The sequence below is a fragment of the Centruroides vittatus genome, unplaced genomic scaffold (assembly GCF_030686945.1).
Source record: "Centruroides vittatus isolate TY-2023 unplaced genomic scaffold, ASM3068694v2 contig_1090, whole genome shotgun sequence".
In the NCBI taxonomy this organism is placed as follows: Eukaryota; Metazoa; Arthropoda; class Arachnida; order Scorpiones; family Buthidae; genus Centruroides; species Centruroides vittatus.
The window spans coordinates 115345-136111 of NW_027120702.1; the positions used below are offsets into that span (position 1 = coordinate 115345).

Below are 20767 nucleotides of genomic sequence, written 5' to 3' on the forward strand. Positions count from 1 at the left end.
ACGGGGAAATAATCCCCACGTCGTCGACATCTCGACTCTAGGGAAAATTTTTTTCCCCGTCGCAGTCTCCGAAGTAGGGAAAAATTTCCCAGCCGCCATTTTGGATCCTAAGGTAACATTAACCAAAATATGTACTTAGATATTTTTGAGGTTGTAGAGTTTGAATCTTTGGTCCATTTGTTGCATAATCTGATTGGCTGATCAATTAACAATTCAGCTGTGTCAATCAATTAACATATTAGAGTTAATTTTAAAAATTTATCTTAGTAGATATTTTTTCATCAGAAAATTAATGACTATTTTGAAAAACATTGATTCTCTCTGAGAAAGGGGTCTGCCTATCTGATAATTGAGATTATGGTGTTTAATACTGTCAGAACCATTGAGAAATACATTGTTAGTAAGCCCTAGATAAAATACATTATGAAATAACAATAATAATTAACAAAAAAGTCTCTTTGAAGCCTGAATTTTATTTATTTAGTATCGTTTTTCAAAGCAGTTTGGCTCCATCTTGTTCTACATATTCAAAATTTAGAATATATTTTGGAAAGAGTTATATTACTTCAGAAATGTTAAATAGAATACAGGCTTCTTAAAAGAATTTTTTAAAAATTGGATTTAAAATTAACTTGTGATTAAATTTAAGTAAAATATTGTTTTGTCATCTTCTTGAGTTCAAGTTACTCTGTATTTGATGTATAACCAATCGATTGTATTTATAGTTACAACTTTGTTTTTTTTTTGTTTTAGGTATCATCTTCTGGGTCTAGTTCTGGATTGCCACCTATGCCAACAAAAAGAGTTGCTGTTTATGTTGGAAATTTAACTTGGGTAAATTATTTTTTATTATTTCAATTATTTAAGTTGATTATTTTGTTAGAATAATTTTTACCAAAGTTTCAAAATGAGTATTGATTATTTTCACGTCTGTTACAAGGTAGTTTTAATGTAATAATTAAATATTTGAATAGGAATTTTGAAATATTAAGTAGTTTTTTTTTCTTAAAGATGGTTAGTAATAAATATATAATTTATAGTCAGAAAACTAGACTAAGTAAATTTAAATCAACATCTACAAACCCGATGTACTTGTATACATCTGCTTACCGTGCGGATGCGTAACTGACACAGTAAGCGGCAGTTATGGGTTCGAGTTCCACTCCGGGCTGATTCTTTACTTTCAGAATTTTCTAAATTAATTTAATTATAATCATTAAATATAATGAGAGATGGTGCCTAATGCCTCCATCTAGTGACAAAATATTTAGTAATTAATTTAAAGTAATTTCGATATAATAGTCCAATATAATCCGTTAGTTGTTGACTTATGAAATAAATTTAAAAGAAATTATTAATTATTACAGTCTAATAATTATGCTTAGTTTTTATCATTATTTTTCAACATTTGTAGATGTCAAAAAGAAAATACTATCAAAAAGTTTTATCTTATAATTATTTTTTTAAAAATTATTAAAATGTCTAGAAACAGCATATATTTATGTGCGCAATGTAAAGATATATATATATATACTTCCATAACATACTTCTAAACCACTGAGGATAAAAATGCTAAATTATATGATATAAATTTAAAAAATTATAAAAGTTACGTATAATTTCCATTTATTGTTTAGATTATTTTGACAGAAATTTGTTTAATGAAACATGAAAATGTGCTTAAAACAACTTTATAAATTTAAATTATGGTTTTTTTTAAACTGCTCTGTGAGCACTAAGATAGTCTCTTTAGCAAGCCCATTATGGGATGGCTGAGAGATGGAGCCCAACCTATTGGACAGATCATTTGCAAAAAATTCCTGAAGTTTTTCTACCCGTCTGGATAGAAAATTTCAATCCTGGGTCTCCCAGAGCAGTAGGCTTCTACCTTAACCATTTGGCCAGCCAACTGTCAATTTAAATTAGTTATAATTCATGCTGAATGTTAGGAACATAATAAAAATTTTGTTGACATTAACATTTTATTAGAAGTTTATTTGTCTTAACCTTTTTACAGTGGGTTAGTCAGCTATGGCACTCACAATGTAGTGGAGAATAAACGTGGGAAATTTTTTAAGTGTCTTCCCACATGTTTTTCTCGTTAGCATTTCAGAAAAAAAATTTTTAAACAGTTATGTCTAGTAAAGAAAAATCTTTTCTATGTGGATTTTTTTTTGCGGTAGTTATTGGTGATATCCGCAAAAGAATTTTGCTGATATAGCCATCATTTATAGGTGCCACACGATCGCCCTTGACGGGTATATCCGTCAATCACTGCAGAGTGGTTAACAAATGTTTGAAACACAAGACATCGTGTCTTGCATTTTGGACATTTGTTAAGACAACTGAACAACGTAATGTATAAATTTTGAAAAATAGAAATTATTTACTTGTAGTATTCAAAAATTACTACTTTTTATAGTTTTCTTTTTGATATTTATTATCTTCTGCCTCAGTAAAACTTTTGAACTATACTGAGCCTTCATTATTAAATAAATATCTTCTATTAATTAATAAGGTATTTTTTATGAACCTTATTTGATATTTTAGTTCGTTAATTAATTAATTAATTTTTTTATATAGTGGACTACTGATCAGGATGTTATTGATGCCATTAACAGTGTTAATGTAACTGATGTTTTAGATATTAAATTTTATGAAAACAGAGCAAATGGACAATCAAAAGGGTAAATATTTTATTAAATAAATTTAGAAGCTAGATAAATTTTACAAGAGTTTAATACTTGAATATTTCAATACAAAAATGAATAAAAATCACTTTTGAAGTATTTCAAATAACATTTATAGCAGCAAAGTTAAATATAAAATTCAATTATTTTTATGATTATTTAGAGGGTGGGAAATCATAACAAACACTTTTAGCGATATCATTTTTCATATCGAAAGATAGGAATTAAGTTATAAAATGATGTGTTTCTAATTTGATTTAATTAAAACTATTTAAATTGCTCTATTTTTGAATAGTTATTCCATTTTTAATAATATATCAATATAAAATTTTCTTAGCGTATTACAAATTTTACTTTTAAAATTTATTTTGTATTTGCTCTGTGATACTGTATTAATTTCATTAATGCTTGAGTGATTACACCTAGTTGATATATTACTGACAGTTTATATATTTGTAATTTGAATGAACTAAAATTTAAACAATGTAAGTGCTAAAATACATAATTACTTATTGTTGTTATACACAATGATATACAGATGCTAAAAAGTCTCCCTTTAATTGCCTTTGGCAGTATAACCTTAGCTTTTTATATCACTTTTCAATATTTTCCTCCTGTGTTGCATTTTATAATTTTTGATAAACTATATTAGATAATTGTAAATAGTAAAAAAAATGTAAAAGTCTAATCAATAGTAATACAAGAGAGTTTAAAATTAAACAATATGAACAAATTAATAATTAAAACTTTTTAAAAATAGGTATACACAGTGCAGCAATTATATTCCGGGACTGGATCTATAAAAATGAAACAAAACAATTTTATTCAAATCTTTTTATTAAATTATTCAAAATACTCTCCTCCTGCTTCAATACACTTTTTACAGCGATTCAATAGTGATTCAAATGCCTGCTCATGCTCAATTTTCGGTATTGCCTCTAATATGCGCGTAGACTCTCTTTGGATGGTTTCAATATCATTAAAAATGCGTCCTTTCAACTTCATTTTTATTTTTGGAAATAAAGAGAAGTCACATGGTGCTAAATCGGGGGAATACGGCGAATGATTCAACACACAGACTTGATTTTGTGCCAAAAATTGACGAACAATCAATGATGTGTGACTCGGTGCATTATCGTGTAACAAACACCAGCAATATTCTGGTCAAATTCGACGAATTCTTTCCATTAATTGTTGTAAAACTCCCAAGTAGAAAGCAGCAGTAACTGTTTGACCCTGTGGGACAAACTCACGGTGGATGATGCCTTTGCTATCGAAGAAGACAATGAACATTGTCTTGATTTTTGATTGAACTTTTCGTGTTTTCTTGGCTTGAGGTGATGATTTTGACTTCCATTCGGCACTTTGACGTTTTCTTTGTGGGTCATATTGAAAACACCAGGTCTCGTCACCAGTAACAATTGATTTGAGGAAGGTTGAGCTGTTATTTGCTGCTCGTACAATCTCTCTGGAATGTTCCAGTCTCATCAATTTTTGCTCTTGGGTTAGTGTGTGCGGAACAAATTTAGCACAGACCTTTGTTTTGCCCAAATCTCTTTAAGAATTTGTTGTATTGTCTCATTGTTAATGTTTAATGCCTGTTCCATCATTCTCAGTGTCACATTGCGATTGTTGGATACAAATTCTTGCACTTTTTGAATTGAATCTGCTGTTCGAATTGTTATTGGCCTTCTCACACGTTTGTCGTCCTCCAGTGATTGTCTGCCTTCCAAAAATCGCTTGTGCCACTCAAAAGTCTTTGACCGTGATAAACACTCACTTCCATACACTTTTTGCATCATTTTGAACGTTTCTGTGGCACTTGTGCCAAGTTTAGCATGAAATTTAATAACAGCACGTTGTTCCATTATTGTTTTCCGACATGTAACAAAATAAATTGATAAACAAAATATCAAAAACAATGATAAATGTCAACCGATTTAAATAAAAGTTTTAGGTTATGTTCATATATGTCCAAACTTCATATGACATAAAATTTAAACAGATGTTGCTACTGGTTGCTGAGATGTAGCTTCAGTCTCAAAATTTAATTGCCGCACTGTGTATAATGCTTAATTGACTGCTCAGTTGCTGTGGTATTTTTTGACACCTCGCATAACTCATGTCGTAGTATATAAAATACAGTAGAGCATCGTTTATCCAAAATCCGGTCAACCGAAAGCTTTCCAGTCGGACTGTGTCATGCTGAATCGAACATTTTTGATACTAGATTAACTTCTAAAGTATAATTTTTTTGTTTTTATATTTTTCAATATATTTATTTTGTTTGTACAAAATAAAGAAATGATTTTTAACGATACAATAGCCTTGATTATTATTATAAAAATTTTCGTTAGGCTTAAAATCGACGAAAATTCAACACAAAGCGACATGCAATGGAGAAAAATTCAACACGAAGCGACACGCAACAGAGAAAAATTTCAACATCGGATAGGTTAATATATTTTTTCGTACATAATCATTTATCTGAACAACCCCAGTCCCCAATTGATTCGGATAAACGATGCTCTACTGTAGTCATATCCCACTATCTAAAAATAATTGTTTCTGGAAATATGGGAGTGAGTCTAAAATTATTTGTTTTTTGACTGTAGAATTTTTTAAATCAACTTTCAGTAAAGACAAATAGATCATTTTTTAACATAATTGCCCAGTGTTACAATACACTTTGTCCATCTGTCAATAAGCTTTTGTATTCCCTCATTAAAAAATATTTGGCTGAGTTGCAAACCACAAATGCATCACTATCTTCACCTTTTCATCAGACATGAATCTCTGTCCTTGTACAGCTTCTGTTAAGGGAACAAATAGGTGAGGATGGGGCAAGATCAGGAATATAGGGAAGAAGCTTGAACATCTCAACATTGTGTTCTTGCACAACAATGCACTTTTGCTCACTGCTGTCCACACTGTTGACACTCCAAAACCTTCATTTTGAGGCGTTGGAGCAGTTTCCCTGTAGTTCTTATCTGCACCATCAGATTATCAGCTGTTTGGTCTCCTAAAGGAAGTCCTAAGAGGACGGGAGATTTGTGTCTGATGAAGAGGTGAAGATGGTGCATTTGTGGCTTGCAGTTCAGCCAAAAACATTTTTTAATGAAGGTATATGAAAACTTGTTGACAAATGGATAAAGTGAAAAGCTGGATGATATATCAAAAAGTGATCAACTTTCAGAAAAGACAAATTTTACAGCCTGAGCATATAATTTTTGAAGAGAATTCACTCTTGTTCAGATATTGGGAATATTTTCTATTATTTTTCATGGAAAAAATTTTAATTTATTTCCAGTCCATTTGAAAACCTTAACAATTTCTTTTTTCAAATGATACTAAAAACCCTTCAAACACCTGTTTACTTACCAATCTGTTTTTAACATGATTTATAAACTCTAGTTCCCATACTAATAAGCCCTTAATGAAGTTATTAAAGGCTATGTTTGTAAGCTGTAATGTTACAAATAAATTTGTTTTGTAGTACTATTAGAAATTTTATATGAACTGCATTTTCTTTAATCTGCAGTAGACCTTGGTAAAAACTTTGTAATAATATTAAGCATTTTATACATGAAAATAAACAAGTGAAGTTTGAGTCTACTGTAAAGAACTATTCGGTATAAACTTTTAAGATTATAATGAAATTTTATGATTAAAATTACTAAATGCGCAATCATGATACAACACTGATACAATTCCACCAAAACAAATGAAAGTAGACACTGGGAGCAGGGTCACTTCCAACTTCTCATTTCTACTAGTGTAACTTTCAAGTTTTTCATGAATGTACTTCATTTTGTAATACCTGGATTATTTGATTAAATAGCATGATAAGTTTTAAAGAATATTTTTTGTTATTGTAAGAATCTGGATATAGGGAATTCAGATACTGGTAATATGTCTGTATTTGATTTTTCTGGTAATTTTCTTTAATTACAGTAGAGTCATTTATCCAAATCAGTTGGGGACTGGGGTTGTTCGGATAACCGATTATGTACAAAAAAATATATTAACCTGTCCGATGTTGAAATTTTTCGTCATTGTGTGTCGCTTCGTGTTGAATTTTTGTCGATTTTAAGCCAAACGAAAATTTTTATAATAATAACCGAGGCTATTGTATCGTTAAAAATTATTTCTTTATTTTGTACAAACAAAATAAATATATTGAAAAATATAAAAACATAAAAATTATACTTTAGAAGTAAATCTAGTATCAAAAAAGTTTGATTCAGCACGACACAGTCCGACTGGAAAGCATTCGGATAACTGGGGTTTGGATAAACGACTCTCTACTGTACCTTCATTTGTTCATACCATTTTGTTTTTCTACAAGAAGTTTTTGTAGAAGCAGATTCCAATGAGTGAGTGAATGAGGCCAGTTTAGCATAATAATAATGGTTGTGTTAATGTTGTATTATTATTATGAATGTAATTTTTTAGTTAGTTATGTATTTTAATAAAAGATACTTTAAGCATTTATGAAACTATTAATAATTTCAGGTTTTGTGTTGTTACTCTCGGTTCAGATAATTCATTTCGGCTTGTAATGGAGAAATTACCAAAGAAGTAAGTAAAATTATTTAATTAGTTTTTGAAAATTAACTATTAACAATTATTTTTAACTATTTTACAAAGAATAATTAAATAAAATATGGATTGGTGTATCATTTTAAGTTAACAAATCAAATAAATAATGATCAAATGACAATGGATACCAACAAATGGTATAAAACTTTATTCCATAATATAATAGATCTAGGTAGGTAACAAAATTAGAATTTAAGATGTATTTATCTATCAAGATATGTAGTGGTTAGAAAAGTAATTACAGTTTCTTTATAACAATAGAGCAGTTCCATTTGTAGTTACATATGAAATTTTCTAACATTTATTTCATGTTTGACTAATTTTAATAACTACAGTAGTGGTTAAAAAGTTTTTTCAGAACTTGATAATGATACTCTAGTAATTCTATTGGAATTTTTAATATGATTAATGACATAGATGGTGATATGAATAGTTGAATCTGCATAAATATCTTGAATTGATTTATTTATAGATGAATGAAATCTAAATGTGTATCAGTAGATATCAGTAGAATTGTATGTTGACTGTTAAATATTAAAAATAGATGAGGGTAAAAGGGAATAAGAAGACAAATTATCATGTTTTCTGAATGGAAAAGTTGTTGAAAATTGATTAAGAAATTGAAATGTAAAAAAAAAAAACTTTAAAAATTCACAAAATTTCAAAAAAGTTGAATGTATTGGCAATTTAAAGCAATCAAAAGCAATAAAACTGATTATACTATTTTGTTTACATTTAGTTCAAATATACGAAGGCTATTTTTTAAATAAGGTCCGTTTTTTTAATAAGAAGAAAAATACTGTAAATATCATTAAAATATATTTTTTTCCATATTCTACATACTTTTATCTACTTTTCTACATAATTTCCATTTTGTTTAAACATTTGTCATACCGCTCAACAATTTTTTGAATTCCGACTTCAAAGAAATCTGCCGCCTGTTAAGAAGCCCAATCCACGACTGCAGTTTTTACTTCTTCGTTGTTGAAATGTTGACCACCAAGAAACTCCTTTAAGTATCGAAACAAGTGAAAATCACTGGGTGCAAGGTCTGGACTGTGTGGATGATCGTATCGAGTCAAAACGATAAAGAACTGTTTAATCTTTTTGTTTTGTGATCGTCAGAAAGCAGTCTTAGAATGCACCGAGGAAACAATTTTCGATAATTCAGTTTCTCCGAAACAATGGTATACAAAACTGATCTTGAAATCTGTGGAAATTGAATTGATAACGTTGAAATCGTGAATCGTCGGTCCTCTCGAATTTTGTTATCCACATCACGAATCAAATCTTCAGAAATCAGAGAAGGTCGGCCAGCACATGGCTCATCATGCACATTAACTCGCTCATCCTTGAACATTCTTACCCATTTTCGAACTTTCACTCATAGCATTATCACCGTAAACTTCACAAATCTGATGGTGAATTTCCGCTGCTGCCAAGTTTCTTGCATTCAAGAATCGAATAACAGATCGTATCTCACAGTCGGCGGGAGACTCAATTTTCTTAAACATTTTAAACTTCTACAGCTCAGTATACAGACAGACGACATGGCTGCAAATGGCGTCAAAACGCGCGCCAAGCTTGCTCGGAGCAGAAGCATATGCATACTGCTGTGATTGCGCATTATTCTCACTTTCATTCACAAACGGACCTTATTTAAAAAATAGCCCTCGTAAGTAAGTTTCTCATTTACTATCCAAACTACTGTTAAATTTTCAATAAATATTGAAAATTAATTTGCATAGTTATATGAATGCTTGCAATTTATTGGGAGATAATTAGTGAAAAGTTATGATTAATTTAATTTATTAATTGAATATATATATGGATATATAGTTGCTGTGAAAAATTTAAAAATATCATCAACCATTATTTATCACCACCCATTTTACTTATTAATTAATGCAGGTTCTGTTAGCCTTATCAGTTTGATGTTAGGGTCTTTGATTCAAATGAAATCTGAAGAGCACATAGCCCTAAACACAAACAGCTCCTTGTCCAAATAATAGGACCCAGTTGTCAAGCATTTCCAAAAAATGGGCCTATGAAAATTTAGTGTTTAACTTATAAGTATTTGAAAGTTTCATGTCTCTGGGCTATGATATTCGAGTGGATAAGACACAAGTCACTGGAGATAATGATGTAGGTTCAAACCTTCAAAATTTTAGTTTAGTTTAGTTTTGCGTGTGTGTGTGTGTGTAACATTATTATTTTATTTTACCACATCATTAGCATTATTGTTACTATTATTATTTCCTCATGTTTAAAGCTTATAAAACAAAAAAACTAAAAACTGTGACATCATTTCCTGTTTTACAAAAACGAGTTTCTGTAGATTCTCTCTTACATTGTTAAATAAACTTTTTATTTCTTTGTATTTATTTTAAGACATGGTGATAATATGGTATTTGAAATGTAGCAAACAGGAGTGTATGAGGAAATTGTCCATAATAATAACAATTAAAAAAATAAAATGCTGTGACTATGCTACCCTATTTTCATATCACTTGTTTTTTTTTGTCCATGGGCAGTAACGTCTGAAGCTTATTCACTTGTGAGGACATAGTAGGTAAAATACAATTGTACCTTGACTTACGAATGTCCCAATTTATGAATTTTTCAAAATATGAGCTGTCTCTTGGCTGATTTTTTGCTTTGAATTGAGAGCTAAAATTCAGGTTACGAGCCAGCTTCAGATACCCCACTGCTAGTTGGTGTAGCAAACGTCACAGCGAACCATTGATTAAGAAAAAGAAGATGGAAAACTGCCGTAAATTTATTATTTTCATTACTCTTCCAATGTCTGACAAGCTAGCTTATAGAAAAACATGTGATCGAGTAACGTAGGCATTAGTTCACTTCCGTGTTGTGTGCGGCACCACTGTGTCTCATTTTTCAAATTTCCTATCCTTTTTTTCTTTCTTTATCTATGCAGTGATCGCCACAACGTCCACAACACCAGTTTATTGCAGTGTAATCTATTGTGTTTTTATACAATATTTGTTATTTATAAGTACATTTTTCTTATTTAAATACATGTAACAAAAAACTGCGGTGCTTTGGGGTGTCCAGAACGAATTAACAACATTTCAATGGAGAAAATTGATTTGACACAATAGTAATTTGAGTTAAGAGTTCCATCGCAGAATGAATTAAACTCATAAGTCAAGGCACCACTGTGTGTGAAAATAAACGTAAAGAAATAAAAGTCTTATTTAAAGACATAAAAGTGTTAAAATTGCAGATAATAAGTAACGAATACCAAACTAACATGCAATTATGAACAAATATTTTCATACATCAGTTGGCATTTTGTTAAACACGAAGTGACGTCATATTTTAAAAATCACTTATGACTCAAAATGAACACTTCAAATAGAAAAATGGCCCTACAGTTTTCAACTCAAAAATAACATTTCTACAACCCCTCAAATTTTTTACACATCTTTTTGTTAAACCCTGTACATTAAAAGCAAAGTTTGTGTGATATCGTCTCATATAAATAAAGTAAATTTGAAAATTTCAAAACTTTTTGAATCGTTTTTAAATATATATTAATTTTCAATTGGTTTGATTTTATTTTTAGCTTTGGTTTTGGTGTAAAGGCCATAGTTTTAATTATTATTTTTAATAATTTTTATTTATTTTATTTTTGCCTACATTTTTTGAATCCTTAATTACAAATTTTTAAAATTAATTGCAACTCTTTTTCTTTTACAGCACGACTATAGAAATTGTTTGTGTTGTTTTGCACAAAAGATAATCAAATTTATTTTAATTTTTTAGTAAATTCATTAATTTTTGTTTCATAAATTTGCCTGCGTTTTAAAAATTTTAATTATAAGCGAGTTAGCATCGAACTATCAGACTATCGAGTTTCAAATCAAGGCCGATGGTCAGCAAAACAGTTTAAAATGTAAACAAAATTATATTTTAATTGAAACAATGTTATTTAAAATTGTTTTTTAATATTTTGTATGTTTACTTATAATGATAAAATGGCTTTCTTGTTATAATTATGAAAGTTTTTATGATGATTCACAGATGTGCTGTAATACATTAAATTTTTAAATGAGACTTGTGCGATTCTGAGTAAAAATACTTGTTCACACTGTTTAATGCCATTTTGAGTTTTAAAAATTTATATTTTTAAGATGTGTCTGTCTAGATATTTGTTGTTAGAGTGAATGAATTCAAAAAATTGGTTAACTCGTGGTGATGATATTTGTTCGACTCTTTTGCCAAACCTCATTTACTATTAAATATGATGGAGTTAAATCATTTACAAGGCATGCTCATTGTGAGAAGTGTGGGGGGAAATGCACTTTCTCATTTATCTTTTCCTTCCGTGGTCATTTCGGCCAACGAAGCAGTTTCCAAAGATGGCGACCCGACATGACACGATGGGATAGTTCTTCAAGTAAAAGTGAATTAGTTAGTTGTAATTTTTTTGAGGGTAGTGTTGCAATATTAACTTTTTCCAAAAAAAGATTACAGATTTATTTTGTAGTACACAATAAAAGCATGTGTATCCGCTTATAAATGGAAAATTTCATGTTTCTTTCGAAGATTGATTTGAAGAGTGCAAATGACTACATACATTTCAAAACAGCATTACAATTTTTGTTTCATTGAATTAAAGAGAAAAATATACAGTACAGTTGAGTTAGGTGTATTCCAACAGTCAGTCTTTTACAGTTTGTGGATTATTAGTTTGTGTTTTCGGAGACCTGTAGAATTCCTGTTCTTTTTTTCTTTTTTCCTTTTTCAGCAATTTTGCTTCTTTAGTTTCAGTTACTTTCGTTATTGCTTTCTAGTGGTCGCTGTAGATGGTACTTGAATTTTGCAGTTGTTTTGTTGATATTATGGAAATACGCAGTGTTTCTGGTTTCCTGAATTGCTTTGAATGCTGTTATTAGGATAGCATAATTTAATTCTTTATTTTGCACATTATGAAGTCATTGGAGTTTCTTTACATATGTTGGTGTGTGGAATATCTTGCACACCAATATGCGTGTTGGTGTTTAAGATATTCCTGAATAAAGAGTGATGTTAAAGATGCGCCCAGTGTCTACCTATGCACTCAGTTGTGAAGTAAAGAATAAAGTTTGTTGGTTTTTTGATATTCCTGAATTTTTCCAAGAATTCCCATATCTTTTTTATATGGGTGTAATGGAGGAAGGCATGCTCTAAAAGTTCTGTGGTTTTTTGCATATGGGATGATTATCTGTGGAAATTAATCATTTGTTTTTTCCAAGCATTTGTATGCAGGTAGTTATGGATCTTCCAGAAGATTGTTTTGGCATAGTTACTGCTTTTAGTTTTGATTCTGTTCTTGTTTGGGTAGTAGATTGTTGCTATCTTGTTTTTGAATTTTGGAATGCAGATATCTTACCAGTTTGTCATATAATTTATTAGGTTCTGATGACAGTATCTTGTCATCAGATAGATGCTCTTTTAGCACTCTGTAACACTGGATTACTTCCTGTAGGATTGCTGGGGGTTTTGATCTATCAATTATTGCCACTGAAGATACTAATATATTTGGGGTGTCTGATTATATGTACGCTTTTGCTAAACCACCTCGGCTATTGTCTCTCAGAGACATGAAATTTTCAAAGACTTACAAGATAAATAGTAAATTTTCAGAGGTACATTTTTCGGAAACGCTTGAGAAGTGGGTTCTATTATTTGTACAGATGTTTGTGTGTAAGGCTCTACATACTCACCAAGTTGTATTCGAATCTGGGACCCAAAAATCTGGTCTTCTGCTTGTTAGCAATAAGAATCATTTTTGAATAATTTTTTAATGAATAATTCTGAATAATACATTTGATCACAATGTTTATTTTAACTCTCTCCACCTGTGGGCACTAAGAGGACCTTTTTTTGCAAACCCATTAAGGGTTCAGCCAGGCCCACAATGGGGCGTCTGGGCTAAGTGAGGGACAGAGCCCAACATATTCAAACGGACCACTCCCGAAAAATTCTTGGGGATTTTTCGACCTGTCTGGATTCAATCTCAGGTCCCCCAGAACGGTAGGCTGCCACCTTGACTTATCAGACCATCCAGCCATCACAATGTTTAAACAGTATTTCACAGATTCTGTCATGTCAAAACTTTTGATTTAGTCCACTGAAAAAAGAGCAAAGTGGAAAATGTCGCCGCAAAAAATTTCCCAAGTTTTATGTCGGTTGATAAAAAAAATCCCCAGTCTGCAAACATTGGGCATTGCACAAAACTGTCTTTGGTTCCTAATGTCACTTCCTACTCTTCTGCCAGAACTTGCTGCACAACTTTATGAAATCTCCAGATGTGTGGGGCGTGGGACTCCTATCACGAGAGCTAGACTTTCTGCTGTTTTTTCTGAAGTGTGATTTGTGATTCAGTTTCATGCTGAATGTTGAAACAAGCAGATTATGATTTTTATTGCCACTTGCTATCACCAATATTATATTTTTATTGCCACTTTAATAAAAATATTGCCAAGTGGCAATTTTGGCACTATGCAGCACAGCCCATGATATATATTAATGTAAATTAAAACAAATAAAATACTTTGAGCGGACGTCATGCCAACTATTTTACTAATACAAGAGAAATAATAATAATAATTAAATAAATAAAGTTAGTTAAATGAACATGTATATATATATATATATGTATTCATTTAGCAGTTTAATATTTTATAAAATAATGAAATTATCGAAATAGTTTAGTTAGTTAGAATTTCAAGTTGGAATTACAGAATTAATTAGTGAATTTGAAATTTAAATTATATTGTGTATAAGTTTTTTTTTTGTTAAAGTAGACATAAATGTATATTTCAGGGAGCTTCACGGACAAAATCCAGTTGTTACTCCATGCAGTAGACAAAATTTGAATCATTTTGAAATGCAGTCACGTAAGCCAAGTCAAGGTTAGTAGTATTGTATTATTATTTATTAAGGGATTGTCTACTTTTTTAATACTCTGCTTTGGCTCATTCAGGTCAGTTTTAAGATTTTGTCAATTTTACATAGTTTAACTTGCAATATTTTATACAAACGTTTTTATTCAGAATTTACATTTTTTTAAATATAAGATTTTTAGCAGCAAAATGTACAATGTAAAAATATAATAGCAGTTTTTAATACTATACGAGATTCACTATTTGTAGCAAATGAAATGTTATGTTACATTTGTCATTATTCTATTTTTGTCGTCATTTTTGTTTCCGTAGTTATCAAATGAAAATAGCCTTCAAAAAGTTTCATAAATCTAAAATTGTTTAATAAAACATTTTGATTAAATTACCCATTATTGTTATGTATTTAAAATTGGATTGAAATTTCATAGATTTATGTGCAGTGTATGTGTAAGATTTCAGTCTATATATAATAATCATCTGTGTTATTCAATGAAAGTCTTGTTTTTTTTTACCTAAACATTAAATCAATTACATTAACATGATCTTCAAAAAGACCATGTTAATATAATGTAAGTAGAAAGAGAATTTAAGTTGTATATATTCAGATACAGTAGAGCATCGATTATCCAAATATCAATTAACTGAAAGCTTTCCAGTCGGCAAATTTAAATTTCTGCTAGCGTTACGGCACTGCAATCTTTGGCTATGTCTCGGGCTACTCCAATATTATTTTTCTTGGTGTGTGTGTTTTAGCTGGCAGCACTGGCGTGACCACGAGAGGGTAGTTAAGGACGTGCCAGGATTCGAACGAATTTCAACACGGGATAAGTTAATATATTTTTTCGTACATAATCGGTCATCCGAAAAATTGATTTTCCGAACAACCCCAATTTCCAATTGATTCGGATAATCTATGATCTTCTGTAGTATATAATTTTAGTTGTTAAAACCTTTATGAAATACTGAAATTTGAGGTTATAGCATTTTTTAATCAACTTATTTAATTTGGATGCGAATTGTCTTTTATGTGAGGGAATTTTTTTGGATAATATGGAAATTGAAATCAGTATTTTAGTCAAAAAATTTATTTATTTCATTATTACGTTTATAAAGTTTGCAAATATATTTTTCTTAAATGCATGGACTTGATTACATCAACAGAAGGTTTATCATTATATTCACTGCCAGTAGACTTGTCTGTTTACGAATTATTTTCTTTGATATTCAAAATTATTATTTATTTTCCTAATTGTTTAATGACAAAGGGGAGAAATAGACTAACAACTGATAGACCTTTTTTATTTTTTCCAGGTAAGAAGAAGACCAAACAAATATTTAAATATTTATAATTCACTTACATATTTATATTTGTACTAATTATTTATATTAAAATACCTGTAGCTTTATGATTTCATTTTATGGGAGATTATCTTCTATTCCATCTCTTGGATGTTTCCGAAAAATAATGTAGAAGCTTATACATTGCACTCGTCGTCAAAATTACTGTTAACTGTTAGATCAGATTATTTAATTATAGCAATAAATATAGAAGAGTGAAATGCCAGTTTTTCCATAAATAATATTAATAAAGTAATATCAAAAAGTCAGGCTTGATTACAGTGTAAAAATGTTCTTATTAAAACAGATATTTAACCACAGATAGTAGAATATTAGAATCTCTTCAAATTTTGACAATTTGAATTTTCTTCTTCATATTTCCACTGTTTTGATCATATAAATGAAAATGAAAATATTTTCGATGTGTTTAAAGTACAGATATTATGTGTTAATTAGATTGAAGTTTTGCAAATTACTTGTTGAATTTGAAATGTTAATTCTGTAATACATTAAATGTTTACTCAAGTTGTCTCGTGTTTCTTGTTTCCAAAGGAATGTGCAAAAAATTGCACAATATGCTTGTGCGAGACCACGTGATTCCCATATGCGGAGTTTTCTCTTCAAGCTAGCAAGTTCACCTTCAGGCAGATAAAAGTTCTTATTAGACTAAAGACCAAAAAGCACTCGAGTGCACAGATATTTTCAAAGCATGTGACATATACGGGAAGCAATCCCTCGTGCTCGCAATATCAGGAAGAACTTACTAATCATATCGATTTGTATTTCAAAATGTTTATTTTTGTATTATATAAGTTACTTTTTGGTTAATTTTGTATATAATCCATTATTTTTATGAACTTTATATATATAATAAATTTTGTATTATAAATCAATAAAAAGTTTTAAATTAAAAAATTCTAATTCTATCACAACTAAGTCTTGGGACACGCACCTAACGGAATCGATCGGACATAATCGAAATAGCACAAAAGATTAAGTTGAGAATTATTGGGAACATTTGATATTTGGGGACAAATTGGCTATTTTAAAGAAAATTGGAAAACAAATGGGAATGTGTCCTCAAAATTTCAATTTGATTATAGTGAATATGTTATATTTCAAGAATATAATGAAATGTTATGTCACTTGAGTTGCAGGGGTAGTGGAAAGAATGGAGAAAAGAGAGCGATGTTTTAAAATTTGCATATAATGCTCGATATCGATTGAAAAAATTATTTTTAAATATATATAATGATAATGAAAATTTAATCTAAAGAAACTAATTTTAAAATATTTTTCAACCCAAGTTATTTAGTAAGAGTGATCTAATATACATATATATTGTGGTGTTATTTTATGATAATATGACAGTGCGCAGTTTACATTTCTTACTAAATAATTTTTATCGTAAAATAATATAAGGTTAGTTTCCTTACAGACTAAATTTCGATCATCATTAGATTTATATAGCATTCTCTTCTGTGGTGTATGTCAATCTCTTTTTGTATCATCATAAAATGAATTATTTTTAAAGTAATGATAAAAATTATAATATTCGGGGATCATTATCGATTCCCTACGAGAAGTATTTTGTATATCAAATGATGATGTAACGAAAAGTTGTACAGAAAAGTATAGAAAGATACAACAAAATTCTTGTTTCTTAATATGCTACATTGAGTTTTGGCAGTTACTTTGTTATTATTATTATTTGAATAAAGTTTTTATCAAGAGATATATATCTATATGTCTGTATTATGATAGAGGAGAAAGATGTATTTATCCAATGAAATAACTATTATAATGAATTCAAAGTTTTAAGCTAAGTTAATGAATTTAATGTTTGTAAATTATTATTTATGTTAACTGGACTGATAAGTAATCCTACTTGACGTTATACTTGTATGCTGTCTGTTTGATTCAGGGTAATTTGTGATATATTATAAAAATTAAATTGATTATAGAATGAAAAGTTTTTCTTTTTTTTAAAATATTTATTCAACATGAAAATTTGAATAATTATTTATGAAATGTAGGAGGATCTGGAAGAAGTGGTGGTATGGGACAGCGAGGAATGTCTTCCCAAGGCATGGGAAGGAATAGAAATAGTCAACCTCCTTTTCAATCACAACAAAGAATGCCAGGGCTTCCAATGGGCCCACCCCCTCCTCAGGGACCGCCTCCTCAGTATCAAGGTGGTAATTCAAAAGGTTTTTATTAATCAGTTTATAATTTTTGAACTTTTATTATACTAATTTATATAATTTATTAAAGCTTAAACAACCGAATAAAGCACAAAACAGTATTAGAAATAATGAAGTTAATATTCGAAAATTGGAAAATGTTTTACTCTTTGGTTTCTTACAAGTAACTGATTATTAAAATGTTTTCTTTATAAACTGTTTTGTGTATTATCTATATAATATTTTTTGTTAATTTTTTTGTATCAAAAGTTAAATGCTGTCGCTGTGTAACGTAAATGATTTATTTCTTAATAGCCTGGAATTATTTGACAATAATTTTATATAATAGAACTTTTAAAACTTTTGAAATTAATTTTTCCTAAATAGAGTGTGTGTGTGTCATTGCAATATAATTATGTTTGCCACATTTTAAAACTTACAAATTAGGACATAACGGACAGAAAATATAATGTTGTTTGCAATATACATTGACATATTGCATATAAACATTTGCATATATACATGACATATAGATCATTGTTTTTTGTGTCAAAATTTATATTTTTGGCCACTTTTAGTACAGTTAATATTAGTTTTAATGTATTTTGTATTTTCTTTTTTAATTATTATGAGTTCCACTTAAAGAGAAACAAATCCAAACTGGAAAAGTGCAGATATGAGTCACCTCAGTAACCTTAGTTCTATTTCCAGAAATATCATAAAAATGAACATTTTCATATCAACTTGACTGTCCTGCTTCAGGTCAGTTATGTATGTTCCATTTAGATTGTTTGTTCTATCGTATTCTACATTCGATTTGAATTCAGATTTAAATTTACCTAATAAATTCTACAGCTAATGTAGTCTATTTAATTTTATATTAACATCTTATGGGTTAACACACGAGATGCCGACTTGTTGTCGTATGCTTGGAAAGCTTTTTATGATAACCCCGATGGAAGATTATTATAACAACTCAATTTTATAACGTCTGGTAATATAACGTAAAATATGTTGTGTACAAACTCTAATATATCCAAGAAACTGGTATATTTAAAATATATAAGTGGTGGTAAATTTAGTTGATTGTATAAATTACACACTTGCAATTTCTATAATTTCAAAATCCTAACTCTCAAGTGAAGACCTTTCGTCATACAGATAGGACATATGCATACTAGTCTCAGACAATTCTACACTACATTATCTTATATTTTGGCGACTGTTAAGTTGTGAATAAAGTTGATTATATTATTTATATTAACCAAAGCTTGTTACGGTAGATTGGATGAATGAATTCTAGACAAGGGGAATTTACAATTAAGATATACTACAAGATGGTAAAATCAAATTGGAAGTTCTGGGGACGTCTGAGTTTAGCGTCTCATTGCATATATTCATGAAATAGACCTACCTGTTTAAAAAACTGAAGAAATCATTTTTAGTTTTTGTTCCATTCAGGCAGTTAATTCTAAAATTTATTTAATTTATAATTATTAAGTTTCTGTTAAGTTATAACCACCTACTTTCTGCTAAATTATTGGTAATTTATTTAGCCTTAATAGCCCAATAGAGGAATGTCTGTCTGATCATTTGAAAAAGTCGTTCTTTCCTGAAGGGACAAGAGAATGAAAATTGAGTCAAGATTAGTTAATAAAATAAGGCAAAGACTGAAGCAAAAATTATTTGAAATAATAATCTCATGCTCTCCTTAGTAAATAAGAAAATACTATACAATGGGCGAATGGTTAAAGAACATAATCTATTCCAAGACTGTGTTTGCTACCCAAATTATTTGTTAATTGATTATTGATTTACCGTAGATTTTTATGGGAATTTGATTGATTAATTCTGGAGACCGAAAAAATAAATAAAAAATTATGTACTTTTTCTACTGTCTGTATTTATATGTAACAATAAAAATACATATATACACAGTTGCATTTTTATCAGTCATGTTTTTTTTCTGTTTGTGGGGCATTAAAGAATCTGTTCAATGTTGATTGCTTTTCTCTCTTCTTCAGAATTTTTTGGAAGTAATTAATTGTATTGCTGTTGTAGAGATCCCTATGCCTATTAACCTGAACTTGGTTTGGATTCCATTCTAAGATTGTTGTTCTGACATCCACCCACTTCTTCAAAAGATCTTTAATAGCAGATGTTGGCATTAATCTTCTTTTTCAGAAGAAAACATATCTTGCTGAGCTTCTTGTTCTTCATTCAAGATTCTTGGCATTCTTCTGTCGTCAGATCCGTTTCAAGTTCCATTATGAGCTATTCAATGTTCTTTATTTCTCAGATGTGATTTTTGTTACTCCCTTAGCTGCTTGAGTCTTCTTGATTATACTTTATCTTTCTTGGGTAAGATTGAACTGCGGCTTACTGTAGACCTGTTCTAGCCATACTGCCCATCAACATCGGTATCTTCTGCCCACTCTCTACCTTTGCTATTATACTTTCACCTTTCAAAAATAAAAACCCATGCCAAACTTAACGAGTGCTTTCCTGACAGTCTCGCAAAGACTATTAACTAAACACCTACTCAGAAACCTTTAAATAGTGCAGCCAAACTTTATCATTTCGAACGTTTAAAGGTTTTTGAGTAGGTGTTTAGTTATATTATACAGTCTCAGAAGAAGACTATTAAAAAATTCTTTCTGTCAGAAAAATAAACGAAAGACTGGAATTACAAGGGAGAGTTTTAAAGTTCGGAGAAATACTACTCAGTCAGTATATACCGGGTTGAGTGTCGATGTTGACGTGTCCTGTGCTCCAGAAGGTTTCAAATTGTTACCTGGAAACAAGGGAAGGCCAATTGGTATTCATTATTTTAAGTCGCTTCTTCTTGTGAGGTGTTCGTTGTTAAAACACAAAAATCTTTTACAAAAGTGTTTGTTGTCCAATTTGTTCATAGTCTGAACTATTTATTAAGCTGATGCCTGTAGGTGGTAAAATTTGATATAACAGCAAACGTCAGCTACTTTCGATGTTTGTTGTTTCTGATTATTGTTGTTATAACGATTCTCATTGTGTATATAAG

General features: G+C 29.8%; 1 protein-coding gene across 10 annotated transcripts in view; it reads left to right on the forward strand.

Annotated features, from left to right (window-relative positions):
* LOC136975786 (cleavage and polyadenylation specificity factor subunit 6-like) overlaps positions 1-20767 on the forward strand; it is a 105601-nt gene that overhangs the window by 20320 nt on the left and 64514 nt on the right. For 9 of the 10 annotated variants that reach the window (XM_067270918.1, XM_067270909.1, XM_067270926.1 and 6 more), the window contains exons 4-8: positions 754-834; positions 2584-2687; positions 7206-7271; positions 14127-14215; positions 17581-17754. In XM_067270918.1, the coding sequence (XP_067127019.1) occupies positions 754-834; positions 2584-2687; positions 7206-7271; positions 14127-14215; positions 17581-17754 (514 nt within the window). The remainder of the gene's footprint in view (positions 1-753; positions 835-2583; positions 2688-7205; positions 7272-14126; positions 14216-17580; positions 17755-20767) is intronic. The other variant, XM_067270946.1, reaches the window with a different exon arrangement.